Source organism: Diaporthe citri (genome assembly GCF_014595645.1).
Source record: "Diaporthe citri strain NFHF-8-4 chromosome Unknown scaffold_1, whole genome shotgun sequence".
Lineage (NCBI taxonomy): Eukaryota > Fungi > Ascomycota > Sordariomycetes > Diaporthales > Diaporthaceae > Diaporthe > Diaporthe citri.
The window spans coordinates 645,712-673,207 of NW_025064846.1; the positions used below are offsets into that span (position 1 = coordinate 645,712).

General features: G+C 56.6%; 11 protein-coding genes across 11 annotated transcripts; 5 read left to right on the plus strand and 6 right to left on the minus strand.

Annotated features, from left to right (window-relative positions):
* Nucleotides 1-87: 87 nt before the first annotated feature.
* Nucleotides 88-750, minus strand: INS49_000174 (uncharacterized protein; the record flags this gene model as incomplete). The annotated part of the gene is made up of 1 exon (XM_043161012.1): nucleotides 88-750. The coding sequence occupies one exon, from the start codon at nucleotides 748-750 to the stop codon at nucleotides 88-90; it is 663 nt and encodes a 220-aa protein (XP_043029518.1).
* Nucleotides 751-2,730: 1,980 nt separating this feature from the next.
* On the plus strand, nucleotides 2,731-3,390 carry INS49_000175 (uncharacterized protein; the record flags this gene model as incomplete). The annotated part of the gene is made up of 1 exon (XM_043161013.1): nucleotides 2,731-3,390. The coding sequence occupies one exon, from the start codon at nucleotides 2,731-2,733 to the stop codon at nucleotides 3,388-3,390; it is 660 nt and encodes a 219-aa protein (XP_043029519.1).
* Nucleotides 3,391-4,094: 704 nt separating this feature from the next.
* On the minus strand, nucleotides 4,095-5,171 carry INS49_000176 (uncharacterized protein; the record flags this gene model as incomplete). The annotated part of the gene is made up of 5 exons (XM_043161014.1): nucleotides 4,095-4,385; nucleotides 4,598-4,789; nucleotides 4,892-4,897; nucleotides 4,975-5,053; nucleotides 5,134-5,171. The coding sequence occupies 5 exons, from the start codon at nucleotides 5,169-5,171 to the stop codon at nucleotides 4,095-4,097; spliced, it is 606 nt and encodes a 201-aa protein (XP_043029520.1).
* A 3,474-nt stretch (nucleotides 5,172-8,645) lies between these two features.
* INS49_000177 (uncharacterized protein) lies at nucleotides 8,646-9,689 on the plus strand (the record flags this gene model as incomplete). The annotated part of the gene is made up of 1 exon (XM_043161015.1): nucleotides 8,646-9,689. One exon carries the CDS (start codon nucleotides 8,646-8,648, stop codon nucleotides 9,687-9,689), a length of 1,044 nt encoding a protein of 347 aa, XP_043029521.1.
* A 1,284-nt stretch (nucleotides 9,690-10,973) lies between these two features.
* INS49_000178 (uncharacterized protein) lies at nucleotides 10,974-14,583 on the plus strand (the record flags this gene model as incomplete). Its single annotated transcript, XM_043161016.1, has 3 exons — nucleotides 10,974-12,033; nucleotides 12,123-12,373; nucleotides 12,433-14,583. 3 exons carry the CDS (start codon nucleotides 10,974-10,976, stop codon nucleotides 14,581-14,583), a joined length of 3,462 nt encoding a protein of 1,153 aa, XP_043029522.1.
* A 1,311-nt stretch (nucleotides 14,584-15,894) lies between these two features.
* On the plus strand, nucleotides 15,895-16,969 carry INS49_000179 (uncharacterized protein; the record flags this gene model as incomplete). Its single annotated transcript, XM_043161017.1, has 3 exons — nucleotides 15,895-16,104; nucleotides 16,256-16,530; nucleotides 16,630-16,969. The coding sequence occupies 3 exons, from the start codon at nucleotides 15,895-15,897 to the stop codon at nucleotides 16,967-16,969; spliced, it is 825 nt and encodes a 274-aa protein (XP_043029523.1).
* Nucleotides 16,970-17,329: 360 nt separating this feature from the next.
* On the minus strand, nucleotides 17,330-18,325 carry INS49_000180 (uncharacterized protein; the record flags this gene model as incomplete). The annotated part of the gene is made up of 1 exon (XM_043161018.1): nucleotides 17,330-18,325. The coding sequence occupies one exon, from the start codon at nucleotides 18,323-18,325 to the stop codon at nucleotides 17,330-17,332; it is 996 nt and encodes a 331-aa protein (XP_043029524.1).
* An 897-nt stretch (nucleotides 18,326-19,222) lies between these two features.
* On the minus strand, nucleotides 19,223-21,707 carry INS49_000181 (uncharacterized protein; the record flags this gene model as incomplete). Its single annotated transcript, XM_043161019.1, has 4 exons — nucleotides 19,223-19,637; nucleotides 19,851-20,142; nucleotides 20,222-20,786; nucleotides 21,582-21,707. 4 exons carry the CDS (start codon nucleotides 21,705-21,707, stop codon nucleotides 19,223-19,225), a joined length of 1,398 nt encoding a protein of 465 aa, XP_043029525.1.
* Nucleotides 21,708-21,747: 40 nt separating this feature from the next.
* Nucleotides 21,748-23,223, minus strand: INS49_000182 (uncharacterized protein; the record flags this gene model as incomplete). The annotated part of the gene is made up of 3 exons (XM_043161020.1): nucleotides 21,748-22,516; nucleotides 22,561-23,051; nucleotides 23,128-23,223. The coding sequence occupies 3 exons, from the start codon at nucleotides 23,221-23,223 to the stop codon at nucleotides 21,748-21,750; spliced, it is 1,356 nt and encodes a 451-aa protein (XP_043029526.1).
* An 887-nt stretch (nucleotides 23,224-24,110) lies between these two features.
* Nucleotides 24,111-24,807, plus strand: INS49_000183 (uncharacterized protein; the record flags this gene model as incomplete). The annotated part of the gene is made up of 3 exons (XM_043161021.1): nucleotides 24,111-24,425; nucleotides 24,502-24,565; nucleotides 24,707-24,807. The coding sequence occupies 3 exons, from the start codon at nucleotides 24,111-24,113 to the stop codon at nucleotides 24,805-24,807; spliced, it is 480 nt and encodes a 159-aa protein (XP_043029527.1).
* Nucleotides 24,808-25,431: 624 nt separating this feature from the next.
* Nucleotides 25,432-26,840, minus strand: INS49_000184 (uncharacterized protein; the record flags this gene model as incomplete). Its single annotated transcript, XM_043161022.1, has 5 exons — nucleotides 25,432-25,456; nucleotides 25,589-26,006; nucleotides 26,152-26,202; nucleotides 26,323-26,674; nucleotides 26,751-26,840. 5 exons carry the CDS (start codon nucleotides 26,838-26,840, stop codon nucleotides 25,432-25,434), a joined length of 936 nt encoding a protein of 311 aa, XP_043029528.1.
* Between the last annotated feature and the right edge of the window lie 656 nt (nucleotides 26,841-27,496).

Sequence of the window (27,496 nt, forward strand, 5' to 3'; positions counted from 1 at the left end):
AGGGAGAGGGAAAATCAAAACCAAAATAAAAAGACACCCAAATGTCATACACTCGGACGGCTTGGCCTCAACAAGATCTTCGAGGTCTCAGGCTCCCGCATTGCGCCGACGCGCGAACCAGCCCGGTGACAGCCCGCGCCTGCGCCCCGGCCGGGCCCCGTTCCCACCCCCGCGGGCGCCCCTCCGGAACCAGGCCTTGAAGTCGGACAGGAGATCCCTCAACCGCCAGCGCCCTTGACCACCGCGGGAAGAACTCCCGGAAGGGGAAGCGATGGTACTCGTAGGACGCCGGGAGGGTGATGGGGTGGACGAGTGGATGGCGGTGGGCTCGCCCACGAACCTGACAGCAGTGGCTGGGCGCGAGTCGGGTGACAGCGGTATCATCGGTGACCCGATGTCGACAGGCGATATTACCTCTGTCGGCACGCGGTCACGTAGGCGAGGCCGGGGCGGGAGGGTTGGTGCAGGATGGGGGCATCTGAGGTGTTGGGGCCCTGGAGTCGACCGTTCACGGGCAGGGACGTCGTCGTGTTCAGCGACGTTGTTGGTACCCGAGGATGAGGCTTGGTGGTTGACATTGTCGAAAATGTGTAAGGCGTTGTTGTGTACTTGGCTGTTGCCGGTGGCTTCTTCCACGTGGTGGGTTATTCGATTCCAATAGACGGAGCCTGAACAGGAGGATGTCGGTGTACCGTTGTCTGGGGTTAACTCCGGACAAGCATCAAGTGGAGGTGGAGAGTCGAGAGACATGGCTGCAGTGGAGTAGGCCTTGTACAGTATGGTCGTTTGTGTGCTTGGTAGAATTCGCGACCAGCTCCTTTACAAAAAGCCGTAACGCGAGAGGTAAGAGAACTCTCTGTCGCAGGTAGGGATATTTCGTTAAACTCTCTGGTTTGAAACAGAGATTTGGTGCTCTGTTGGCAGCGTTGTGGGTTGAGGCTGATAGAACTTGGTATTTGTGAGGTAGAATTTAGATATACAAACACAAGAGGCCACCTGAAAGCCCTGGCATTTGAATATCCCAAAAAAGACAATTATATTATTGGCAAGAAGTAAAGCCAATCCAACTTGCAGCACAAGGCAGAATTAGAGTACTGGCTAAATTAGTCTGGTTTGGTCAGTGGCCTTCAATAATTGAGATAAATTTAATATGACTCTGTAAGACCGGTCGAAGGACAATCATGCGTTGGTACTTCTAATGCAATTAGTGCTGTCCATCAAGGTGGAAGGTGCCATTCGCCCACTTCTGCGAACCTCTAGTTATATGCCTAGAACCAGACACAAGCACTACTTGTTGAATCTTTGGGGACACTCATGTTCAGCCATCACCGGAGAAGCCCTTGTTCTGGGAATTCCTATTTTTTTGGTCGAATTCTGCGTGCACTAAGCGGGTAATTGACATACATGTCCCTTTTCTGCATAAACTCTCCTACGATTTCAAGAACTCTCCCACCGTATGTAATTTCATCTCATAGGATGCTCAGTCTTAAGACGGCACAGCTATATACCTAAGACTGCACTGGATCCCAGAAGGCGCTCTTGTAATTCTGATATTTTGGCAATCTGCGCTATAGTGCAGCGGGCGTAGGGCATCGTCTTAAGTCTCTGTCTCATCTCCCGCCCTTTTACTGAGATCAGCTGTCATCTGAAATTGGTCCATGTTTCGATAGCGGCGGCTGCCTGCCATGTCTCGCTCATAATTTGGACGCAACTGTGAGATCTGAGCGTCTCATCTAAATCTCAGGTAGGCTGCGATGGAGACTGCGCTAGCGCAATTATCTTCTCATAGGTGATCTACCTCAACCCCGTGGAAGACTGCCAGCATGGCTCCGCAGGAACGAGTCATCAAGACGATTGCTGGTAGGAGCAGAAGGTCCTTTTTGCTGTGAGGGATGTCTCTCAAGGGTGTTCCGAGTTATCATGACTGACCACCCTTGTGTGCAATGCCGACCTTAATTCTGCATGTGTCGAACAACGCTGGCGTGAAATTACATGACGTTGGATTGGGCCGAATGCGTACTGTTGGTGGTCTGAAGTCTGAGCGTCGTACTCCGTACCTGCGCACCGAAGAGCCTCATTGTGAACAAGGATGCCACACCCGGGATCCACTGCGCCTGAAAGAGGCTCTGATGCTACCCAGCTCGGCAGCGCCCGAACAGGCGATCTGAGACAGGTACGTACCCACGCGTTTATCGGAGCGTCGGGAGCTGAGCTTATCCGGCGGTTTGGATTTTCTGGGGTCGCAGCGAAGCTATGCTTTCCCCTGTTCCCCATGCTGCAATCCCCTCGAGGCCAAGCACGTCTATCCTGCCTGTCTGACGGACAACGACTGCGCTCGAGCCGATACCTCGCAAACAACTCTTCCGATTGACCTAGTGGCCAGTTGAGCCGACCCGACCCTCCCGCCCCGACAAGCCGACCTGCAACTCGCCGCGCTGCACCATTCTTGGCAGCGAACCCCCCGGATAGCTCCCTCTACCGCGAGGACTGTCAACAGGGTCAAGGAATACGCTGGTGGCCAAGGGCAAGGGCTTGGAGGGAAACGCATTGGACTGGTTGGAGATATTTTGGCGAGCGCCATCGGAATACCAGCCTGCGATTTATTCGAGTGCAAACAGGGCCCCGGGATCGCCGTCCTGACGCGCCTTGCAACGACCGGACCGTCTCCGCACTCGAACCTGTCCAACCACGCCGCTTGACTCTTCAAAACACTCTCTCCAACACCTCACAATGTTCGCACCAAAAGGCCTGCGAGGTCTCCTGAGACCGACGCGCACCAGCATGCGCCAAACCACCCCCTCGCAAGACGGAATCGCCTCCCTCGCGCGCGCCACGGCCGCGCTCTCGATCACCCCGCCACCGACGACAGCACCCAGCACGCCCCGGGCCTTCAGCACCACGCGGCCGGCCCTCGCGCGCGTCCCGCCGAAGCAGCAGCAGCAGTCCAAGAAGGGCGGCGCCAAGGGCCCGCCGCTGGACGCGGCCGCGCGCAAGAAGCGGCGCGCGCAGATGGCGGCCAAGCTGGACCCCAAGGTGGCGGACCTGATGAAGTTCATCTACGCGGGCTCGCAGCTGCCGCCGCCGCTGCGCATGGCGCGCAACCGCTGGCTCCGCCACTGGACCATCCACCGCGCGTGGCAGCTGTTCCGGCGGAGGGAGGAGGAGGCCCGCGAGAGGGAGCTGATGCGCATGCAGCAGAGCATGGAGCACGCCTGCGAGGTGCTGCGGACCATGGGCGGGCCGGGGACGCGGCCCGAGGGCTGGCTGTACCGCAAGGCGATGGAGAAGTTCGGCGTCTGGGGCAAGGGCGCCGTCCCCATCGAGTACGCCCGGCCGCTGGTGGAGACCCCCGCGGAGAAGGCGTGGAACCATGAGTGGAAGAGGCAGTAAGCTGCCGGCCCTGTTCATACTGTCAAGGAGTTATGATGTCTACATAGGCCCTGTGTTCATCCCGCTGAGGCCGTTCTTGACGTTATGTATCTTATGTATTCACGAGAGCAGAAAACATACAACTCTGGCCTCCATGCCAGTCACCCGTGCCCACATATTCTAGTCTGTGTCTCACAGAGAGTGTAAAGAATGGAAATTAGATGCCTATAGTTAAAACCTGCTACGCAGCAATTTCAGTCTGCCTGAAGAATGCGCATTTCTGTGGATGCTGCTCCAAAGGACCGACCCCCTTGCCCCCGTCCCCTCCTGTTAAACCCCATAGACCGTACCTTTTTACGTTCCATTCCGCCCGACCGTGGACCGGACCTTGCTAGCCAGCAGTTGGGTACACCTTGCGTTCCTTGCAAATCTCCTTCGTGTGGGTATTATACCATTGATGATGCAGGGCAGCAGGGCAAGACTGCTGCCAAATGTGTTTAGCCGTCGACATGCGTGTTTTGTCCGTGGCGTAGTGGCCCTCGCCGTGGCCTGTTTATATCCCGTGGATACCGAGTGATTGACGGTGTAAAGAGGAAGTGGTTGTCCATGCATTCGTTGTCGGGGACGTTTCGAAGTTGTGCCGCTTTGAATGGATACCGCCAGGAACTCCCGTGTGGTTCTCTGGCGATATCCCTTTCCCACTGAAAACCAGTCTTTCCGCATTCTCACAGGATCACACAGCAGCCACCGCCCTCGCCCTTCTCAAACGTGAGCAGTGCTGCTCTTGTCGCCGCCTCGAATACGTCGTCGACGCCCTCTCCGCTTAGACTCGAGCACTCGAGATATTTCTTCGCTCCTACTTCTCGGGCGGCCGCCTCGCCGTCGTGTTCTGTGACAAATCGGAGGGACTTCTTACGCATCTCCTCGACGGCAACTGGGTCCTCTCTCAGATCTTTCTTCAATCCGACAAGTATGATCGGCACGCCCGGGCACTTTTCCGTCGCTTCTTCGACCCACTGTTCCGCACGAATCTCGTCAGCTTCTGCAGTTATATTCGGCGAGTGGCTGGCGCATCGACTGATCGGCAATGAACCTGATGTTCACGAAGTTGACAGTCGCCAATGCCGGTGGGGCGTACAGTCTCGGGAGGCGAGACCATCCGTCGCACAAGCCTCATGCCGCCATCTCTCCCCTATGAGCCGGAGTCCGGAATGAGAAAAGGACCCACCTTGTGTTTGACGTTGTCCAGTGAATCTGGCGTATCCACGGAGAATCCTATCAAGATGACATGTGCTTTCGAGTATGCCAGGGGGCGCAGCCGCTCATAGTCCTCCTGTCCCGCTGTATCCCATAGCGCAAGCTGAACTGATTTGCCGTCTACCCTACAGTCGGTAACGTAGTTCTCGAAAACGGTAGGTATCTGGCGCGGGTGAGCTCGTTAGATATCGTGGTCGTGGTAGCACAGGCCGTGTGGTGTCGCCATGACGGTCGGGTACGGCGGTCTTCTCGATGGATAACTTACATAGTGCTGGCAGACATTAGTTAGTTTATTTACTCAAATAAATAGAGGTTCGTTGGGATTATCAGCTATGGGGGACGACTAACCGTAGGAAAGTAGCCCAGTGTGAAGACGCTGAGCAGCGAGGTCTTCCCGCAAGCTCCGTCGCCGATGATGACCAGCTTCCTGCGCAGACCGACGTCAGAACCAATTGGTGCCTGGAATTTCGATGCGGCGAGGCGAGGAGTAAGGGGCTGTGGAAATACCTTCGGATGACGTTCTGAGCACTCCCAGCGCTTGCCATCGTGGAGAGCAAGGTTCGCAGCGCTCTTCACCGAGCAATTGCTCCTATCGGTGGATGTTGGAGAACCGTCGCAGGTGGGAAAGCTTATGATGTCGTTATCGGACTGGGATGTCTGGCGGCACCAAATGCTGCTGACTGATGTAGCGGGAGTGGTGTTTCTGGTGCTGCTGTCCCTGCCGCCGGCTGCTGTGGATGTAACGGTGAGGGTCGTTCTCCTTTTCCGCCGCGAACGAGTGCGCCTGATGGGCAAGAAAAAGGGTTTGGGGGGGGGGGGGGTTGGGTGAACGATTGTCAAGAAGGAATGAATGAAGCAAGTAAGCAAGTAAGTGAGTAAGTAGCTGGACTAGTTACAGTGAAACCAGCTGGGCGTGGAGAGGTGCGAGAGAGCGGACGGGATAAATGTTTCGGACTGGGATGTCGTGGGGGGAGGTTCCAAGGCTGGGGGGATCGGGATGGGAGTTTCTGAGGGGAAGAATCTAGGTAGTCCAGGTAATTGAGCTCAGGTCGGCCAGGTCTTTGATTGAGCCTATGCCAGGTTGGTGTCGGGTCGTGGATGCTCGCTCGTCAGGGTGCTGCAGGGCCGTCAGTCAAAGACAAAGTGCCAAACTTGGGGGAGCCCTGGAAGTCCCGTCCTGGACTGAATTGAGACAATTTGGGGGATTGGGGGTTGCTCTGCTGCGCCCGCCTCGATGGGCCAGTGGATCGGCAGCAGGGATCTCCTATGGTGCCAAGCGCCCGCCGTCCAAGAAGGGCACACACATAGCCCTGGGTCTTGGGCAGCACCTGCAGCATGGGGCCTGGGGGATTTGATGCGCAGGCGGCAGCAGGAACCACAAGCTCTGCATTCCCACCCGTCAAACACCCGTCGCTGTCACTCCACTCCACTCTGGGCCAGCTCCGCCGACAGCCCGGCAGACCCGTGCCGTAAAATGTGAGTGCGAACGTAAGTGTTAACGTGAGCGTGACTGAGGACATGAGGCCATCAACAAATGGCATCTCGAAGCAGCATCCCGACGTCTGCTGTGGCTTGCAACAACAGACCGCCAGCCCACCACATCCCAGAAAGCTTCCACGGATCGGGGTGCACACCCACTGCAACCTTGTGACGACATGGTGTGTGCAAGACCTCGGGAGTGTGCCCCTGCTCTTGCTCTTGCACAGCACCGAATACTACCAAGTCTCTCGACTACGACACTAGAGACCTTCTATGCGTTCTACCCGCCGGTCTCTTGACAGGCCATATTTCTATTTCTGATCATGGCCTTCGTGTTCAGATGGATGCTTTGGCCCGTCAATGCTGCAGCAACCGTCTGTTCCCCGAGGCCTACAGGTGACTATCGACAGGCTGCATTGGGCCTCGTGAGATGCGACGGGATCAGGGCACCGCTCAACCGACCCGAACGGCAGCATCCAACGAGACCCTGCTTGCAGCACACAGCACACGACACACACTGCACTGCACACCTCAATTCGATCTTGTCTCAGGGGTGCGTTGAGGCTCTCGGGCACTTTCGAACAACCAAGCAACAAGCTACTGCAATGCCACTCCACACACACATAAACACATAAACACATAGACAGTAACTTCACTGTAAACAACCTCACCGTCACTTTGCTAACAAGTAATGAGAACTGGCACGAGTCAACGAGAATTTCCTTTCACCCTGGCCCTGAGGTCCACAGCACCGCAAATGTCGCGAGACGCGTGCGCTGCATACGTAGTCTCGCTCGGTCCTGACTGGTGCTCGCTTCTCGCCTGCAAACCACCACAAATCAGCGTATGATGTCGAATCAGACCCAGCGCCGGCCGGCCGTCGACTCTAGGACTCGCTGCTGCCGACGGTGGGGCCACCGGAAGCCGCTGGCAAGCTACTGTGCTGCGCTCTGCGAAGCGATGCGCGTCATGCCGCTGGGGTTGCAGAGGCCAGCGAGGCTGTGCAACCTTGCCCAAAGGGGGTCCCAGGCTTTTGTTCCTGTATCGCGACACGAGGAAGTGCCTGCGCAAGGCAACCTACGCTCCTCCCCCATAGCCGTGCCGAAGATCTTTGTCATAGGACTCTTGGCTCCCGGCCGCCGTCTGGAGGCGGGGACAGGCCACGAACTGGGCGGGCTGGCATTTGTTGTTGGGACAATTTGGGGAGGCAACCCAGGCCCAAGGTCCTGACGCCATGAGAGTTGTTAGCTGATGTTTCGGCCCTATGACCCAAGGAGCCGGGCACGCACCAAGAACAGAGGCGAGATACGAGGGCCAATTTGATTTGGAACGTTGCGTGGGCTAACGTGAGCGAAACAACTAGCAACATACACTAGCCCTGGCTAACCTTCGAGAACCCCGATGGCGCGCATGGGGCTGTCTGTTGTTATCGTCGCCCGCCTCTGCCATACCGTCGGATGCGGATCTGGGGGGCCAGTGTACCCCATTTTTGCAACAGGCGAGGACCATCACATGCACACTCGAGTTGCAATTCGTGCGTGCTACTACACTACACACGCAGGCACGGCAAGCTGGAGCGGACAATAAGCAGCACGTCGATCAGGGGGATCGACGGCAGATAGACAGCAAGCGATTCGAGAGTATCCGTAGTATACAGGGCCGGGCACCGGCTGTCGGAAGCCGCCTCCCCAATGTTTTGCCAACAGCTGACACGTCTGACGACGTCCCTCTGAGTTTGGCACGGCTCCATCCAGGTACACGAGTAATTAGAATGACATAGAGAGGGATCTACCTGCGTACCACAGGAAATGTGTGTTTATCCCGATTTTCTCCACACAAATCCCTAGAAGAGAATAGAGCATCATACGTCCTATAAGAAGGATACACCATTTACGTTACGCCTGTTTTTTTTTTCGGGCCTGCTGCAAGGTCCGATGCATTCAATGGAATGTCGAGGTTGTCAAAGAACACGAGCTAACATCTATCTGATCGGAAGACCCGGGAGCTGTGTCGCTACTCCGGGCTTAGAGCCTAGGGCCGCTGCGCGTTTCTATCAAGTCCCGGAGCTTGACGACAAGGCGGATTACATGCGCAAGTCGTGATTCATTCACGTGAAGTTATTGGCCCACGGCCTGCAAATCCCGTGGACCATCATGAACAAGCGTGACTCATTTACCGGATTTGGTGTTGGATCTGTTTTGAGTATTGGAGTCGTTCGAAGTGTCCTTACTGTCGGTCACTCTGCCCTTGACCATAAGCGATGGCCCGAGGGCAACCGCCCACCATCGTGGTGGTACAGAATTCGGACTCAATTACTAACGTTGTTAACCCCGATATCATCTTACAATGCGGAGTTAAAGATTCGGTGATGGTAAGCCGGTCAGCCACGATATACAGCTTGAAGACTTGAAGAATTCCCAGCTGCCTGCGACAGTCGACAGTATAAAGGTCGGCATGAGTGGGCGACGTGTGGGCCATCTGCCATGGCGAATGTCCTACACCAGTCATTGAGCTCGGCCAGAGTTATAACAATCGTCAGAATGCTGTACAGCGTAATCACCGCTCTGAGTATTCTCTCAGGTTGCGCGATCGCCGCGGAAATACATGGCTCCCCTCTTAGGGAGGCCGAGGCGCGAACCATATACCAATTTCCCAACAATACATATGTGGAGAACTTGGCAGTTCGACCGAACGGACAGATTCTTGCCAACGTCCTTACCTCACCTCAGGTCTGGCTGATCGACCCTGAGCGTCCCGGCAAAGCGGTACTTGTTCACGAATTCTCGAGCGTGCTCGGGCTGACCGGTATAGTCGAGTACCAGCCGGATATATATGCTATTGCCGGAGGCAACCTTTCCCTGGGCACTGGGGAGAGTGTCGTCGGATCCTGGTCCATCTGGAGTCTTGATCTGCGCGGCTTGAATATAACTTCGAATGAGTCCGTCTCGGCCCAGCCGCCGGCTTTGAGCAAAATTGCCGACGTACTACCTGCGAGGTTCCTCGATGGCATGGCCTTGCTGCCGAGTCCGGAGAGACAGCTTCTTATTGTCGGAGACGTTAAGACCGGTACTGTATACTCGGTGGATATTAATACGGGAGGGTATGCGGTAGTGATCAATAATACGTTCACAGCCCCTGCACCTGATTACGCCTTCGGTCCCTCCGGCACGAACGGAATACAGATTCGCAATGACACGATGTACTTTGTCAATACCGGCCAGAAGAAGCTTAACAGAGTCCGACTCGATGTTAGTGACGGCACACCGGCCGGGGATTTCAAAACGATCGCGCAGACGCTCACTCCGTTGGACCAATGGGACGACTTCGCGCTCGATGATGAAGGCAATGCGTGGATGGCCGCGGGAGGAGCAAACACGATCCAGAAAATCAACACGCGCACGGGAGAGGTCAGGGTCGTTGCTGGAGACGTGAACTCGACGGCCATTGCAGAGGCGATATCTGCAAAGTTCGGAAGGCGCGATTGTGATTCGACGGCCCTGTATGTTACTACGGCTGGCGGGCTCGCGACGCCCGTGAATGGTGATATCGTCATTGGAGGCCAGCTTGTGGCCGTCAGGACTTGATCCGGGCGAGGTTCTTAGTCAGGCATTATGTGTAAAGTGTGCCCGGGGTTGTGTTGAGCCAGGTGTACAAGCAAGGCAGTGGACTATAGCTGAGCTGAGCTGAGCATTTGCTCATGTTTCAAGATGGGGAAATAAAGAAATCCGATGTGGCAATTTGCATTTTCGAGACGTGGAATCCAGTCAAACCAACTGACGCTGTAAACTGATTGACTGCCTCGAATTCAGGCTTTCCAGGCTCCCTGGCCTCCCTGGGTTCGCCTGCTTGCCAGGCCCGATAAGGCGGGCGCGGGGGAGACTGGGAGCGAAAGTGGGTCCACAGGTCACATGAGGCGAGCCTCATTGGTCTGCTCTCTCCCCAATGTCATGGGCATGTACCAGCCACACCTTGGCGGGACGCCAGGGCTACCTGGAGGGGACATTGGGCCCGCGCCTCCCTATGGCCGATTGCTGGAACGACGTTGCCGACACTGGACTCTGGGAAAAGTGACTGATTGTCAGTGTCACCACGGCGCCCCTTGGGTCTTGGTTCTATTTGGGAAGACGACAGACAACCACCTGTGCTCTTGGGGGCAGCATCATCATCGCTCTTTTCTGTGGCAGCCTGCATTGTGGTTTTTCTGCTGACACGACCCACCGACTGGCTCCCTCGCCCGCATTCAACCACTCGCCCCTCGCTCTGGTCCATCGGGAAAGCTGCTGCTAGCTGCTAAGGTAGCCAGCCCTTCAGACGCTGTCAGGTAAGGCAGGCCAAGCCAAGGCGAGCCATCGCAGCCCCTCCTGTACCCAACGAACAAGCCTCCCATCAACCGCCCGCGATATTTCTGTGCACCAAGCACTATCCACACCTGTTCCTGCACCTGCACCTGTGCCTGGTTCCATTTCCTTGCTTGATCTGTACCTCCTCCACGCCTCCGTCCCATGTGCAGTCCCGGTCGCATACGAGCCATAGCTACCGCCAGAGCTTCTGCCACCAGCGCGACACGGCCACAGCACTCGTTTGGCCCTTCGCCTTGGGACCGAATCCTCGAGCCGACCGAACAGGGACTGTTCTGCGCAGGGCGGATTGTTTTTGGCTGCGGAACATCTGAGCTGACCTGCGATCCCACCACCGTCTAGGTCACGGTTGATCCCCGAGCTCTTTAGACCTTGACGACCCGACGGGCCGCGCTGTCGCCGCACGCACCTCTATGACCTCGATACCCGCCTCTTTGTAGGAAAATAGAATCAGTAAAAATGAAGTCCAAAGGGTCTCGGAATCAGCCTGCGCCCCCCGCCCCTCCTCCAATGTCGCCGACGGCCAGAGGCGCGAAATACAGGAACAGAGACGGCTCCAAGTTCATCACCTTGCCCGATACCATGTCAGCTCCCGATTCCGCACAGCCCTCGCCCACGACTTCCGCTGCCTCTGGCGCAAAGCCACAGGCTATCGGGGCATCTGGCACGACAAGCAACGGGCCTGCCCCGGTACCAGCAAATGTCAACCGGAAGAAGCAGAAGCGTCGTGAAAAGGCCGCTGCCAAAGCCGCCGCCGAGGCGGCTTTGAATGCGGAAAATGCCAACGGCGCATCAAATTCCGTAGGCCACAGACCGAATCACGATCCCGACCAGGAGGACAGCGAGGACGATGAAGACCAGTTCAACAACCAGCTTCACCAGGCACATGCTCAAGTGAACGGCCGTATACCTGACTCCGCACCCAAGTCCAAGAAGTCCAAGAAGAAGAGACACAAGGGCGCCGCAGCGGCAGGGGAGCTGGCAGATCAGCCGGACTCTCCGACGCCCCAGTTAAACGCGCCTCACCCATCCGGGATCTCCAAGGAGCGGATTTGGAATACCAGTTCCCAGGAGGAGCGGGAGAGGATCAAGGAATTCTGGCTCGGGCTCGGCGAAGATGAGCGCAAATCGCTCGTCAAAGTCGAGAAGGAGGCCGTGCTTAAGAAGATGAAGGAGCAACAGAAACACACATGCAGCTGCTCAGTGTGTGGCAGGAAGCGACACGCGATAGAGGAGGAACTGGAGGGCCTGTACGACGCCTACTACGAGGAGCTCAAGCAGTTTGCGAACCACCCCCAACAAGACGGACACCCGCCCTTGATGGGTGCGTCGCGGCACTTTGGATTCCACCACGGCAACAGGTTCCCGAGTTACGCAGGGCACCAACCCTCACGCGGGCGAATAGTAGAGCACGTCGGCGAAGACGATGAGGACGATCTGGAGGAGGATGCCTATAGTGAGGAAGAGCTCGACGACGAAGACGCCTACAGCGACGAGGAGCCTGAAGAGGAGATACATCGCGACTACGCTTCCGAATTCTTCAACTTCGGAAGCAGTCTGACAGTTCAGGGTATGGGTGCTCCTAATCTCTCTATGCGTGGCTGCAAGCAGTGTCAAGATGGTAACTGGGGTCTGTTCTAGGTGGCATATTAACGGTAGCCGACGACTTACTGAAAAACGACGGCAAGAAGTTCATCGAAATGATGGAACAGCTAGCCGAGCGACGTATGGCACGCGAGGGCGACTTTGCTCAAGACCAGTACTCTCGGAGCTACGGGCATGGTGTCAACGGCGGGCTTCCCGGTCATGATCACCCTCCACCTCCACCAGTCGACGACGAGGAATACGAGGACGATGAGGACGAAGACTACGATTCTCAAGAGGATGACGAGTACGAGGAAGAAGACGACGTAGGTGTCTCACCTGTTTTCTACAGCACGTGACCACATCAATGTCTGACATGCCACAGGACACTATGACCGAAGAGCAACGCATGGAGGAAGGCCGTCGGATGTTCCAAATCTTCGCTGCGCGAATGTTTGAGCAAAGGGTACTCCAAGCATACCGCGAAAAGGTAGCGAGGGAACGACAGGCCAAACTCATGGAGGAGGAGGAAGAGGAGCTACGGAGGGAAGCGGCCCGCAAAGAGAAGAAAGCCAAGGAGGCCCAGAAGAAGAAAGAGAAGGCAGCCCAGAAGAAGCAAGCCCAGGCCGAAGAAAAGGCACGCAGAGAGGCTGAGAAAGCGGCTGAGGAGGAGGAGCGACGGCGAGAAGAGGCTCGTAAGGCGGAAGACGCGAGAAGGAAGGCCGAGGAGAAGCGCAAGAAGAAGGAGGCCCAGAGGAAAGCCGAAGAAGACGAACGGGCAAGAAAGGAAGCCGAGCGACAACGCCAAAAGCAACTCCAGGCCGATCAGGAGCGAAAAGCGAAAGAGGCCAAGGACCGTGAGAAGAAGGCTCGCGAGGAGGCTCGCCTCAAGGAGAAAGAAGAGCGGGAGAGGTCGGATCGCGAGGCCAAGGAACTCAAGGAGATGCAAGAATCGCAAAGACGGCAGAAGGAGCTCGAGAGCAAATCCTCGGAGAACGGGAACAAGTCGACCCAAAAGCAGAAACAGGAGGAACGTGCAGCTAAGAAAGCAGCGGCCCTGGCCACGGCTCCTGTCACGATGACGCTTCCAAAACGGCCCGCCCAGCATCCAACAAATCCAGCATTGCCCGTCCTACCTCAGCAGCCGCCCACAGCAGCTTTTGCTTCGCCGAAACCTTCCGTCGCGACGCCGGCCTTACCAAAGGCACCGACGCCGATGCGGCCGCGACAGTCCTCGCAACAGGACACGAGCTCTTCAGGCCCAGGGACGACATCGCTGTCCGGGTCTACGAGTCACGACCCGTCTCCAAGCTCCAACACACCAGCCCAGACCAGTCCGCGGCCGTCTGGGCCCCCGAGTGCCCGAGGCAGCACAGCAAGTCAGCATTCGGCGAATGTGTCCCGGGCGATGTCGCCGGCGCAGTCGAGCGGTGCGAGGTTCCCTTCCGGCCAGCCCGCTCCCATCAACATTCCACCCATGGGCATGCCGTTCCCTCCTGGGCTCCCGCCCCCAGGCTTTGGGAACCCTCTATTTCCGCCCGGGCCTCCAGGCTTCAGACAGCCGCCGCCCGGGATGGTTCCACCGGGACTAAGCAGTCCTATGCTTGGCCGAGGCTTTCCTGCACCTGCACCGCCACCTGGGTTCGGCCAACCGACTTCAGATCTAGTGTCACCTTTCAATCCCTCATCGAAAGACGCAGCTCCGGGCACACACACGCGGCAGCAGTCAGGAGGCTATGACTCTCCATCTCTGCATGCCGCCCAGCCCATCGGTCGACCCACACCCATCGGACGGCCCTCGTCCGTCGTCCATGGGCAACGGCCGCATTCAGGCTCCCCGCCAAAAGCTCCGCAGCAGGACCCTGACGACATGCAGGATCACTTGGGAAGTAGCGCGTTGCTGGACGACTCTGAAGACGTCCTACCGACGCTCCCCGACTTCCAGCCAGGCTTACGTCGAGGGTACGTCGCCCCGGGCCGACCAGGGCCGGCTTTTCCGCCAGCTCCCTTCGCCGATCCGGCAATTGCTTCCATGTGGGGCAGCCCCATGCAGCCGCCTGGAATGAGCCCATTTGCTCAGACACCCGTGGCTCCTCCTGGGTTCGGTGGTCCCGTTGGATGGCCCGCCAGCCCAAGCCTCGGGTTCAGTGCGCCTATCGGCATCGGTCGTGTTGCGCCAGCTCGCCCACCAGCCAGCGTTGCGATACGGCAGATCCTGTGCAATGTCTGCCGCGACCTTGCCATGAAGGAGCCTGCTAAAGACGGCTTCATTCCTCTCAGTTCTCTGCAGGAGGCAATGAAGACATACGTCGACTTCAATCCCATGGGTGACGGCCCGCTGACAGAGAACGACATCGTGGCGCTCTGCGAAACGGAGGGAAATATGGCGAACGGTGGCGGAAACTTCGACTTGGCTGACGAGGCTGGCACGAAGAGCATCCGGTGGAACCCAGACAAGATGGCTCAGCCGTTGGGCGCTTTTGGTGCGCCTGGCCAGATCGGAAGTCCTGTATTAGGGTCGTCCTTTGGCCATTAGCTTTCGGACATTGGCGACGGGTCATGGATGGCGGATCTGTTGCATCATAACATGGCAGCCTTATGCGAATGTTCCCGGCTCTCGAGACACTATGCGACGACTACTTGCCTGTGAACAAGCCCTCATGTCGGAATCTCTCGACGACATCTTCGATGAGGAGGTTCTGGTTTCCAGACCCATACGTACCATTCCGCCTCAACGCTTGTAGCGCTCTACGAATGCTTGTCTCCCATTGAAGCCGAGAATTGGCTCTCAGATTGGGGTGGCCGCCCCTGTTGATACCCCTGAGCCTACCAATCTGTATGGAATATCACTGTAATACTAGCTGGTATTCGTACTAAAGGTGCGAAACGGAAATTACACAAACAGGTGACCCAGGTCTTGACGATCTATCACTGAATCTGCTTGCCGGCCATGCATAATACGTACGTTTGCACAGGTAAGTGTGTGCGCGATGACGCTGGGGCTTTTGTCTTGGCCCTGACAGGCCAAATCACATTCTCCCGTTAGGCTGCGCCCAGACACGGTACCAGCAGCTCACTCTCGCGACTTGCATGTCATTTTTTATTTCCGCAGCACTTCGCCACGAAGGTAAGCCTGGTCGTTGAACGCGACCCGATGGCACCTCACATTGTGGGCCATGGATGGGAACTAAGGATCCTTCAACCTGAGATCCGACAAAATATTTGCCGCATCGGCATCTGGGCATCAGGCACTGTAAGCTGAAGATCGCCCAGCTGATCCAGAGCCCAGCTTGCTTGAGCCAAAGGAACCTATGGGAATAAGCTCTCAAAAAAACCGCAAGGCAGATTCCCGTGAAACATGCTGACATTGCACAGAATCAAAAAAAGGTGCCGTCGAGGGCCAAGGGGTCAAAGTATGGGGCGACCCAGGCAGCCAGGGTTGGATGCACGATGCCGAGATCCTGGCGAATGAAATCATGAGACCGACTTATACGGGGTTCCGTGGTACCCATACTTGATCCTTCACAACGAGAGAGGCCACCAAAAACGGCCGGTCTGTGGCCGTGCCTGCGTGAAAGTAAGGGAGACCATGGAGAAGCTGCAAAATGCGAGATGCGACAGGCAACTCCGAGCTTTAGTGTGCTTTCTCACATGCGGTTTCTTGTCTGGCCCTGCCAGCCTGCACGCTGCCTTTTGAGTCTCCTCACCTCAGCAAGACCCGATTCTCCTTTTCGAGCATCTACAATTACTTTATTCCGAATGGGACCCACTGACTGAAATCCGATACCGTTGCCTCCGTCCTTCCCTCTCACCGCTTGGCATCGGAGCCGGGCTTATGAGCACCAACATGGACGACCCAACCGGCGCTGCGCCGCGCTCGAAGCCGAAGGGGATCGACCAGGCCACAAACCCCAGATGGGCCACTGCAAAGATCACCGTCAGGGGCACAATCATCGTTCTGTCCCTCGCCGCGAGCATTACCAGTCTTGTGTACCTCGCCGCTCCAAAGCGATGGGATACCTGGATCCTCTTCTCTCCCCTATATGGGCTTCCATATGTAAGTCCAACCACCCACGCAGACCTGCAGGGCTGGTCCAACGGCTCGCCTCTGCCCGGAGACAGGGGGCAATGGGGGCAGCTTGGATGGGCACAGCGGCGCAGCAGACCTCAGCAGCTGCGTAGATACTGACACGACGACACCACGGCAGCCACTTCTCAGCTTCATATGGGAGGTCAGCGAGGTCACCATCCTCCTCGTCAGGCGCGACAAGAACAAGGGCCTCATCCCGGCCGTGCATCTCGCCTGCGAGCTGCTATTATGGCTCGGGGGCGTGATCGTCTCGTTGCTGTGGGTCACGTCCGTGACTTCCACTGAGCAGCACTCGGCTACTTTCACGGAGGGCTCGCCAGGCATACCGGCGTCTACGTATAAGATGTGGGCACGCGTGATCTACTTCTGGTGTGCAGTCAACTTGGCCACTGTGTAAGTCCCAGACTCTTTCTTCTCGGTCCTCCGCCCCCAACCTCCGGCACCTGCCCGCCACAACAGACCAAGTACCTGTTACTGACAAGCTTCCCGCAGCGTGTGCCAGTTTTCCCTCTTCGTCGTTTCCTGCATAGAGTTCGACCGGAACAGGAGGAACATGGAGCGGAAAGTGAACGAGCTCCTCGCCATCTTGGAGGAGCGCGGCCAGAACGCCAACGACGTCCTCGCCTCGCTCCGCTCCCCGCCGCCCGACTACGACAGCACCAAGCCCTCGTGGCCGGTCGAGATGCCCGCGGTGAACCAGCAGCCGGTGGAGATGAGCGTCGACGAGCGCCCGATGGAGGTGGTGGGAAGCCAGGTGGGCCAGGAGATGTCGGTGCCCGGCACTGATGATCAGACTGGGAACCAGAAGTTTGTGCTTAAGCCGAGGGCCTGATTGTTGCATTATCGGTCCACGGGTGGAGCTGGGAGCAGCTGGCCTCTGGGACAGGGACAGCTCATCACACGGCAGGTGGGTTTGAGAATTTGCATCTGGCTGATTTGGCGCAAGTTATATACCAAACAAACTTGTCTCGTGACCAACAACACGTCTGTTTGACTTTAACATGAATCTTGTTTACGGATGCTTGAAGTAACTTTATTATCAGTCTATTTAGCCCAATTTTCCTGATACCTGAACATCCAATTGTAGCTTCATCCCTCCCATCTCGCCTTCACAATCTTCTCCTAGCACCACCCACCCCACTTCAAACCCAGCGAAGAGATGATGCACCACGTCGAGAGTTACGACCGTTCCTCACCTAGAGTCGAAGTACTGCTGCTGCACCCCCCTGAACGGATCGGCCGGGCCGGAGATTTCGGGGCCCTCTCGTCCACCAGCAGCATCGCCAGCACCCATCAGAGGCACGTAGTCACCACCACCAGCCATGCCGGTGGCGGCACGCGGCGCCCTCTTCGCCTCGGCCGCCTTGGCCAGCGCGGCCTGCGCCTCGGCGGCACGGCGGTCCCTCTTGTTCCTGCTCCGCTCGCGGATGCACATCGAGCAGATCGTGATGATGGAGACGGCGGCGCCGACGCCCAGCACGCTCCCGACAATGATGCCCCCGATGCCCATGCCCCCGGTCGTCGCGCACCTCACGGCTCCGCTGGTCTGGCTGTAACCACACTTCATCCCCGGGACGCAGCTGGGGATGACGGCGGTGGTGGCAACACAGGCCGTCTCGTCGGCGTCGTTGATGAAGGAGCAGGCGCTGGTGGCGACGGTCGCCGGGGTCATGCAGGTCACGGTCGTGTAGGTTGTTCCCTTGAGGTGCTGCACCATTACCCATGTATTTGTTGAGGTGGGCGCGGCGGTTGTGGTCTCACGGATCGCCAGGGTCGCGAGCGTGGTCTTCTCGCTGTCGCTGTCGTCTTTGTCCTGGGCTGCGCGGACCTCGACGACCTCCCGGATTGTCCGCAGCCCGTGTCGCCCACGCAGCTGCCGCAGCTCCATGTTGCTTCCATCGCTTTCCGAGTTGCTCTTGCAGCGCTTGGCTGCCCGGGCTGCCTCGACCTTGGCGTCCTGTAGGGGGCAGCCTGCACTGACGAGGCAGTTCTGCAACAGGCCCTGGTCCCCTGCGAGATCGGACAGGCAACGGGTGACGGCGTCTTGGGCTCCGCAGGCAACATCTGCGGCGATGTTATGCCTATACGCCAGAGAGCATTCCTCAAATGGTTCTGCAACGGTCGTGCTTGCTAACGAGGCGGCCAGGAACACCGCCTGAAGGCCATGCCGCATGTCTGCCAGCTTCATTTTCGCCGAGAGGCCCGGTCAGGAAGGTCGAGGAGGAGGCAGTTAGATACGGTTGAGAGAAACGGATGTACCGGGCTTGTAGACTTGGCGACAGCTCGTCACACCAAGCTAGACGAGGAGAACTGAAGACGAGAGGATTCAAAGTATCATGGAGTCGTAAGCAGCGAATTTGTCTGCTTAATATTAGAAGAGAAGAAAAGCATTGCTCGCTTGAGCTACCAAGGGACCAAATCACAGTCAGATTCCCGTATTGCTGACGGGCCCCCCTCTGCCATCAGCCACTTTCAATGGCAAACCCATCACCAACGGGCGCAGTGAATCCTGTCAGACCCTCAAGGGCTCGCACCTCTGGAGCTCCGTGTCACGAATGCCTGAGTCGCCCCTGGCCAACAAAGTTAGACCGGCTGTCTCTAACGGACAAATCATCGCACAGCCCGTTGGGAACTGCGCCGCAAAGTCTGCTAGACATTGTGGATGCTCACAGGCTGGGTGCACAAAGACGAGAGCGGCTGCACAAAGGATGGCCACCGGTAGGGGTTACGCTTACTGTGTACTGTGTTACTCTACCCCTGAGGACTGCCTTTGCTTGCGTATGCTCCCACGGGCTGAACATGCTCTGCTGAAAAGAACAGTGGAGACAAAAGAGTGCTTGGGTGATAAATGAGAAGAGCCATGTCCTTCTGGCCCGGCTGTTGTTGGTGGACTACAAAGAGGGAAGATCTGTTCTATTTTAGTAACAAAGTTTATCCTACCGTTGGAGCTTCCGTCGCGCCGAGCGGGTGCCTGCTGTGGGCCCCCTTTTCAGGTGCAGTGGAGACGCGTACTCTTAGATCTTACACAGCATATGCTGTCCCAACAACGCCCCTGTCCTGCCCTGCCCTGCCCGTCAGCCTTCTTTTATTCCCAACTGATGGTAAGATTCTGCCCTTCAGCGGCGCCGGCGCCGACTGCTACGCCATCAAGACCAAGGCGGCGCCCAAGCAAGAGGTCCCGCAGGTCCCCACAGTCATGGCCCTCAGTGATGATGGCAACGACGATGGCAAGGAGGTGAATTTGGCTGAGGTGCCCGTTGGCACCTCGGCCGAGGGGTCCGACGACGTCGTGACCGGGTCGGAGAACATCGCCGAACCGCCCGGATCCCAGCAGCTCCAAGGACAAAGGCCCCGCCCACGCAGACTTCGACCGCTCCTCCCTGGGCGACGTGCCCTCCCCGCGCGCGTTGGACATGCCACGGCCGTCATCGGCAACCATATCTTCCTGTTTGGCGCGCGCGGTCGGGTTTGAGAGCTTGAGCTTGAGATTGAGCTTGGGTCTAGCGCCAATTCCAGGGACAGAGAGCCTTTCGACTTAAGATTACTTGATATGCTTCTCTTTCATTCGTCCTAACCATGGGCTGTATGAGCAGTACAATCAAAGCGAGACGACAATCTTCTTAGCAGACACTCCCTCCCTCAGAGTGTCCATGGCTAACTGAAGGGCCTCGAGACTCTCTCCCACAACCTCCGACTTGGGAGCAATTGTGTACCTTCCATCGGCGAGTGCCCCGGGCAGGAAGTCGTGCAAGACAGCCGAAGCAAGCTCCACGTCAGGCCTTAGCTCCACCACGAATTTGGTCTCGATGCCCTCAGGTACTGGGAACGCCGGAACCATTGTCAGGGCCACAAACTTGCTGCCCTCTGTGCTCAACACGGCGGCCGCACAAGCTTCCACGATCCCTGGAAACGTGGAAAAGTCCACTCCGCCGTTGGCAATGGCCCCAGCCACCTTCTTGCCCTTGAAAGCGGCAACTAGATCTTCTTTCACGGTGGGACTATCATCTGTGATGTGTCAATAACCGTTGTCTGAGGAAACATGTACAGGGATTCACGGCCGCCACAAGGAATGGCATATACGTACAGTCAAACACCTGGGACGCTCCAAGCCCCTTGACGTACTCGAACCGACGCGGAGAGGCCGTTGTGATCACCTCATACCCAGCGGCAACCGCCAGCTGGATCACATTCGAGCCGACGCTGGTCGAGCCGCCCCAGATCAGGACCGTCTCCTGCTTCGGGCTCGGGGACGCGGACGGCAGGTCCAAGGCCAGGAAGTCCTTGTGGAAGAGAGCCTTGGTCGCGACAGAGACACCCATTGGGAGCGCGGCCGCCTGCTCGAAAGTGACGGAGCTGGGGATGGGCACCGCCATGTGCTCCGACAGCAGCACGTGCTCCTGGAACCCCTGGTTCACGAGGCCGGCCACCCTGTCGCCGACTTTGAACTTGGTCACGCCGGAACCTAGGGCCTCGACCTCGCCGGCGATGTCATAGCCCAGGATGGCCGGGTACTTCAGGAATGGGATGGCTTCCGGGCCCTTCTCCTGCTGGAACCAATCGACAGGGTTGATAGCTGCAGCGCGGTTCCTGACTACGATTTCGTTCTCGCCTGGCGTTGGGTAGGGGACCTCTTTGATTTCGAGAGGCGCCTTGGTGGCTGTCAGAAATGCGGCTCTGTTGGAAGGCATTGTTGTATTTTTTGTGCAGGTGTCTCAACGATGTAAATATATTTCCAAAGAAAGAAGTCAATTTCGTCTCCTTTGTGGATCATGAAGTTGCAACAGGCTCAGTAAGCTTCATGTCCAATGTATATGTATGTAAGACTGAGGGGCTCGTGCCGTAGCTCACCCGTCTGCCCCGACGGACTTAGACGGAATTCCGTACCATCGTCCATTTCGGGACCGACACGCATTTAACACGCTGATCCCGAAGCCAGCTAATAATGTTCAGAAAATAAAGGCATTATTGGTTGAATCAATTTGCATCATGACGGCTAGATAGTGAGCACCAAAACATCCTGGATACAATGCCTTGCCTTTCGGCTTGGCTACGAAACCGGAATTGAAAAGCTAGGGTGACTTGCCTTTCCCCACGAGCTCGATAGGCGATCTCAAAGTGGTAGGAGATATTCCCACTAGAAGTAGGGTCTTATCCTACTGGACGTTACCCGGGCAGGATGGTGAATCCATGTTTTGCGAAACTTGACTTGCTTGACAATCAACATGCCAACAGCCAATCTGCATAGATATTAGATGATTAAATATTGGACACACTTTACGTCCACAACGGACGTCCTAGGCAACCTACTGCTCCGCTCCCTGAAATTAAAAAGGGCTGGACATGAGAAAGTCTAAAAAGAGAAAAGAAAAGCACGGGGAGAAATCAGGAGGTGCATCCTCTGGAGAAGATTCAACGGCCTGTGTCACTGAGTATCACGTCCTCACACGGGGTACATCAGCATCAGTCACCTCGGGGCTGCCTCCGAAACCAAGACCAGCCTTCCGCTGCCGCTTGGCACCAGCGTCACCGTACTTGTCGTCGAACCTCTTGATGGCCCTCAGACTCGCCATGTCCACGCTGACACTGGCGCTGATCTCGGACAGCGCGACCTCAAAGTGCGCCGCGCTCAGGACCCTCCGGCGGCCGCGCGACGAGCAGCCTCCTCGGCAGGCGGCGCAGGACGGTGTCGTCCAGGTCGAAGGGGCGGTTCGTCGCCGCCATGACGAACGCGCCGCCGCCGGCCTCGAGGCCGTCCATCTCGCGCGGGAACTGGTTGATCACGAACCTCCGCCAGCCCCCGCTGTTGTCGGTGCCGGCACTCCCCGTCATGTTTATACCCTCCCAATATTCTCGCTTGAGAGCCCTCGCGTTACCAGTCTCTGGCGTTGCCAGACTGTTTGCAGCAGAGTTCAGCCACCCACTCCTCTCTGCGGCCCGGAAGCGAAGGTTTGAGATTGGATCCGTGGGAATTCGGATGCCGTCCCTCGAGAGAGGCAAAGGGCACTCCAGCAAACGAGCGATCGAGCTAGAAGTGATGTGGACAACGTCTGCCTGGAGTCCGGCTGCAATATCCTGCACCACGGAATGAGGGGCTAAATAATCTGAAAAGAGCGGCAGGTCTAGAATGACGGCGCGGGTTGCGTTCCCTTCCTCCTCCTCCTCACCATCGCTTTCGTTCTCTTCTGCATTGAAACCACAAGCGAACCTGTAGCCGACTTCGTCTGTGACATGAAATGGTGAAAAAACCGAGATTTCTCCGGAATTTGATAAAGAGCAGTTCGCTTGGGAGTTCAAAGGGTTGTCGGCGAGTGAGTGCTCGAGGTCATTGTACAAGAGCCCAAGCTCAGGCCGATATGGGAGACCGGAGAGGATCGAGTATCTTGTTGCACGTTGCACATCATCAGCCAGAGAGTGGAGGCCGACCTGGCCATCTTGGCCGGTTTAGACGTGGAAGGTCGCTTGGCAAGACACTGCGCTATCAAGGCCAATCGAGAGGCTTTCCCGTTCCTCTTGACGTTATCCACGAGGGGTTCCAGTGATTTTGTAGTTGCATGGCTGACTACGGCAGTTTCTGTGCCTTCGGCTTGTGTGGAGTTCAACCACTGCCTGACCAGGTGGCCGGCATAGAGCCAACCCGCAGCTACCGTGAACTCAGACCGCCGTTGGATGAGCGCGAGGTAGACTGGGAGTTGACGGCTGTCTCTTTGGGAGTCTTTGATCCATCCTTGTTTATCTTCCATGTACTTCGACCCAGCTTCCTCGACGGCAGCCTTGCTCCAGCATGCAATTTCGAAGATCGTATACCACACGGTTTCCTTGGATGCGGCCCACGCTTCGGTACCCAAGCCCAGAGCATCCCATGGTGATAGTGCTTCAGGCTCTGTGCTGCTTTCATTTTTGTTATCGGCCCTGTACTCGATTTCGCGAGCCACGACTCGCCCATTGGCCCCCTGCCTCCGCAAAGATCTTGAATATTCTGGCGCGGGTCACCGTGACGGTAAATGCCGAAGAAAAAATCCACGTCATCGGGAGAGACCTCGCCGCGGCTGATGGGGCATGCCAAGCAGAACCGCAGGCCGACGCCATCTCGAACGGGCCGGCCGGTGGAGAGAAAGGGTCGATGGAAGCCAGGTGGCCAACATGATTAAGCGAGCTCCGTGCAGGCAGGCCTCCAGGTCTTGCACTCTTGGTGCCGATAAGCGTGCGCGTCGTCTTGCTCGGAGGGGATCCGTGGCTGGTGGTTGGGGGCCTTGAAGGGATGAGGCGTTGCTCGTGGGGTCTGTGTTGGTTTCCGGGGTTATTGCCACCCCAGACCCGAAGAGGAGGATTTGCTCCATTTTTATGCATATAAAAGTCCCTGGAGTGACCGCATCGATTTTCCTTTTTCTCATGCGGGCTGGCAGGCTCCCTGAGCAGGACAACTGAGGCCGGTGTGCATATTACGCGCAACCGACCTTCTGGCCCCTCGTGTAGGCGAGAACATGTTCAGAACCGTGGGGAAAATAGAGGGGCTTAGGGACATGCCTCCTATTTATGTATGGCGTTGAAATAACAGGAACCGGCAATGATAACCAGGTCCTGCATAAGAAAAGGCTAGTGTCAACAGATCTTTCAACGTTGAGGCCCACCTTAAAATTACTGGGCCATCTGACGGTGAGATGGGATCGCTCACCAGCCTACACCGTGATTACCCCTCGTTCGTGGGATTCCCTGGTACGATCGACACGATTTATTGTCTGATTTTCAAAAAGATACGAGGGATTGGTTCCGATGAGCCTCAGCCACCGCTATTTGGTCCTGCAAGATCGTGGGAAGCCGGATCTATCGAGGATCTATAAGAAGACTGCCCCAAATACTCGTCTAGACAGACTGAGATGTGACAAGTGAACAGACCCAGTAGAAAAGCAACTTCAGAGCTCTTAACCGTTTCACCAAAACAAAAAAAAGCAAACCCCCCTTGCCAGCAATCAACCATGCTCTTCACAGCCTCTACTCTCTTCGCAGCCCTGGTTGGCGGCGCATACGCTGCTCCGGCCTCTGGTGGGACCGTCATCCAAGCACCTAGCGGAGATGGTCAGATTGTCGTGAGCCAGACCCAGCTCCGTGTGACGGGATGCCTTAATGGCCAGGGACTCTGGACCGTAGCAGGCGACTGCGCGACCTTTTCCGGTGATGACGATGGCGGTATCTCTGGCCCAGAGGGCTATCTGGTCTTCACGGAAGATTCGGGCATCACTACGTCGCCGAGCTCCGATTCAACCTGGCTTGGCTATTACTTGAATGGAAACGTAAGTTTTGAATATTCCCTCGACAACGGTCGCGCTGGGCCGATGGAAAATCCACTGCATACTGACGTGTGGACAGACATCCGCCACGTACATCTCTGCCGACAAAACTACGGTTGATGATGCATCTGGACAAATATTGCGTAAGTAACTTGTTTACTCTTCCACTCGAGCATCCAGTCTGCTATGGAGCCAGCCTTTGAGAGGAGTGGTACCTCCAACTTCTTGGTACTACCACGGCATGCTGTTGCAACAAGATCAGAACTGATATGGTTTCATCACAGTGCATGCGGACCACGTTCCCTCTGGATCCGGGACAGTGCCAATACACGCATCTTCCACCGACGGGGATGTTGCCGTGTACCTCTCATGGATCGCTCAATAGGACGGGACCAAAGAAGCTCTTGAGTCGAGAAATGCGGAATGAAATCAAGGCTTGATGATTGAATTGGACTAAATATGCAGTAGGACATAATGACTATGTAATGTTTACGAATAAATATAATTGACTGGAGCTCAACCACATCACAAAACTGTTTTACTCTATGTCATCGTCAATAACTTGATCACGGAGTTCTCAGTTAAACAAGCAGACTCTGGGAGCTGTATTGCAACTCATTTCAATCTTGGGGATGATCAGGCACACCTTGTCAAGATAATTATCTTAAGGCCTTTCTTTTACCCAAAATTTCACGAAAATAGACCAACCAGGTGCACACTAACAAGATATAATCGGATATGGCGCAAGATCTTTTGGCCTTATCAGATTTATCAAGCCTCTATAATGACCTGAGTCCCCACTGAGGACAATTTATACAGATTTCATTGTGCATAAGTAAGTATTTACAAGAAAGCCGGCCGTATCCACGAAATACTCGAGCTCTTTAAACCTAGAAGTAGGTATGGCCTACAAGGATGAGGCAGTGGAAGACTTCCAGTGCTCAAGTGCGGCTTGTGACAATGAGAAGAACTGAATGAATACCCAGGATCTCCACGCAATGCGTGACAATCAATCAGAGACATTGAGAATAGTACTAAGCCAAACATTAGCCATTGCAGACGCTCCTCGAGGAACGGGGTAAATTACCTGGTTGGTAGCGGAGCAAGTGCTCCCCGACACACAGCACGTGGCGCCGGCCCACCCCTGCCCGCCGCACTGCGCGTACTTGGCCGCGCAGTTAGTCCCACCGCCCCCGGAGGAAGCACCCGTCGTGGTGGTCGCAGCTGCCGACGTCTTGGAGGAGGTGGACAGCGTCGTCGGGGCGGCCGTCGCCGACGGCAGCGCCGCGGTCCCGCTCGGGCCGGACGTGGCGGCGCAGGTCGACTCGCAGGCGGCGCACGCCACGCCGGCGCTCTTGGCCGAGCCGCCCGAGTAGACGGTCGGCCCGGGCGGGACGTACGTGCTCATCTTGGCGTGGATGTCGACCAGGATGCCCGGGTCGCTGGCGGCGTAGGCGCCGGGGAGCTTGATCGTGGCGGGGGAGGCCGAGCCGCTGCCGGTCACGGTGATCTGGTAGCACGTCATGTAGAACTGGGCGCCGCCGGATGAGCCTGCTGTGTGTAGTGCGAGGGCCTCGGCGCGCACTTTGTTTGTTGGAGTTAGCCATAGATCGATCAAGTGTGGGGGGGGGGGGATGGGAATGTCAAGCCCAACTTGATAGTATGGGAGAGGGCGTTCTGAAATAGTCAAGCTTCTTGGGGAAGTTTTGATAATTGCCATGGAACTTACAAAGATAGTCTCCCGGTGCAATGTCAGATGGAATCTTGACGTTCATTCTACCTGTATCATTCTTTCGTTAGCGTTTCTTAAACAAAGAGAAAACATTGCTGAACAATTCGAGATATGTGACGAAGCAGATTCGATGCCAGGAAGCCGAAGTGTCACAAGTTGAGCACATACCACAGCAAGTGTTAAGGTCCTTGGTCCCCCAGTGGTCGTCATCCCCAGAGCTACCGGATGGGTTCTTCGCCCAGGTGTCGGCAAAGATCTTGAACCACCCCGCCGAAGAGCCAACAGCCGTCGCGGCGTCCGAGACCTTGGCCAGGTAAACCTGCACGGGACCGTAGTGCGCCCCGCCGATAGCCTCAGAAGCGCAGTCCTTCGTGTTGGGCTGCTGGTGCATCTCGACGGTGACGGTCGAGCCGGCCTTGACGGCGCATTTTGCCGCGGCGCTCGAGGAGCCGGCGTTGCATGCGATGTCGCTGGAGAGGACGTTCGTGACTGGCGAGTTGCTCGCGGGCAGCCTGGCGCACTGGGCTCCGTTCGGGGAGGTCAGCCTTGGAGAGTCATGCGAATTTAGCAGGAGATAGGGGACTTATATAATTGACGCCATCGACGTATAGAATCTGGAACGTCGCGTGGGCTGAGGCTTGGTGGGCAGCCAAGCCGGCCAGAATCGCAATCAATGCGGACTTCATTTTTGATCTTGATCTGCGCGGTGATGGTCAATCAAAGAGTCTTGGCCTTTGCGGATCGTCAGGGACTGGGACTGAAAGGTGTGTTTCGCCTGTCCGAGGAGGCTACAAGGTGCTTTCGCGGCTGTAGCACCGTTATATACACTTCATTTGGCGGTCCAGGCGTCGGAAGGCCCAGTCATCTCGGTCGTTTGATCCCGTGCCTTTGCCATCATTCATCGGTCCTAGCTCGATCCAGGGAAGTTGCATGGGCGTTCGAGGCAGGACCAGGTTTTGGGTCGCCGTGATCGAGTCGCCTCATGCTGTCTGGGATGTGGGTATTGTACACAGTACAAGTTGAAGTAGGACGTTGACCGCTGGAGAATCTGACGCGGCCATTGATTACATGCACATCGAACCAAGATCTGTTATGAGTTGGACGCCCATGCCACGCGAGCACAATATCTCGTGATCCAGACCGGGATGGACGGCCTTGTCTGCTACGGCCGGATTGGCTGGCTGAATGTGTTCAATATACCGGCAAAGGTCACAACAGGCTTGGCATACTACCTGCTTGGACGGACGTGTGATGATGCTAGGCCGACACGTACCCGGGATGATGGGTCTGGTCTCCGTCCCGTAGGTATGAATTAGGAATCATGGAAGCAGCCTCGCCGAGA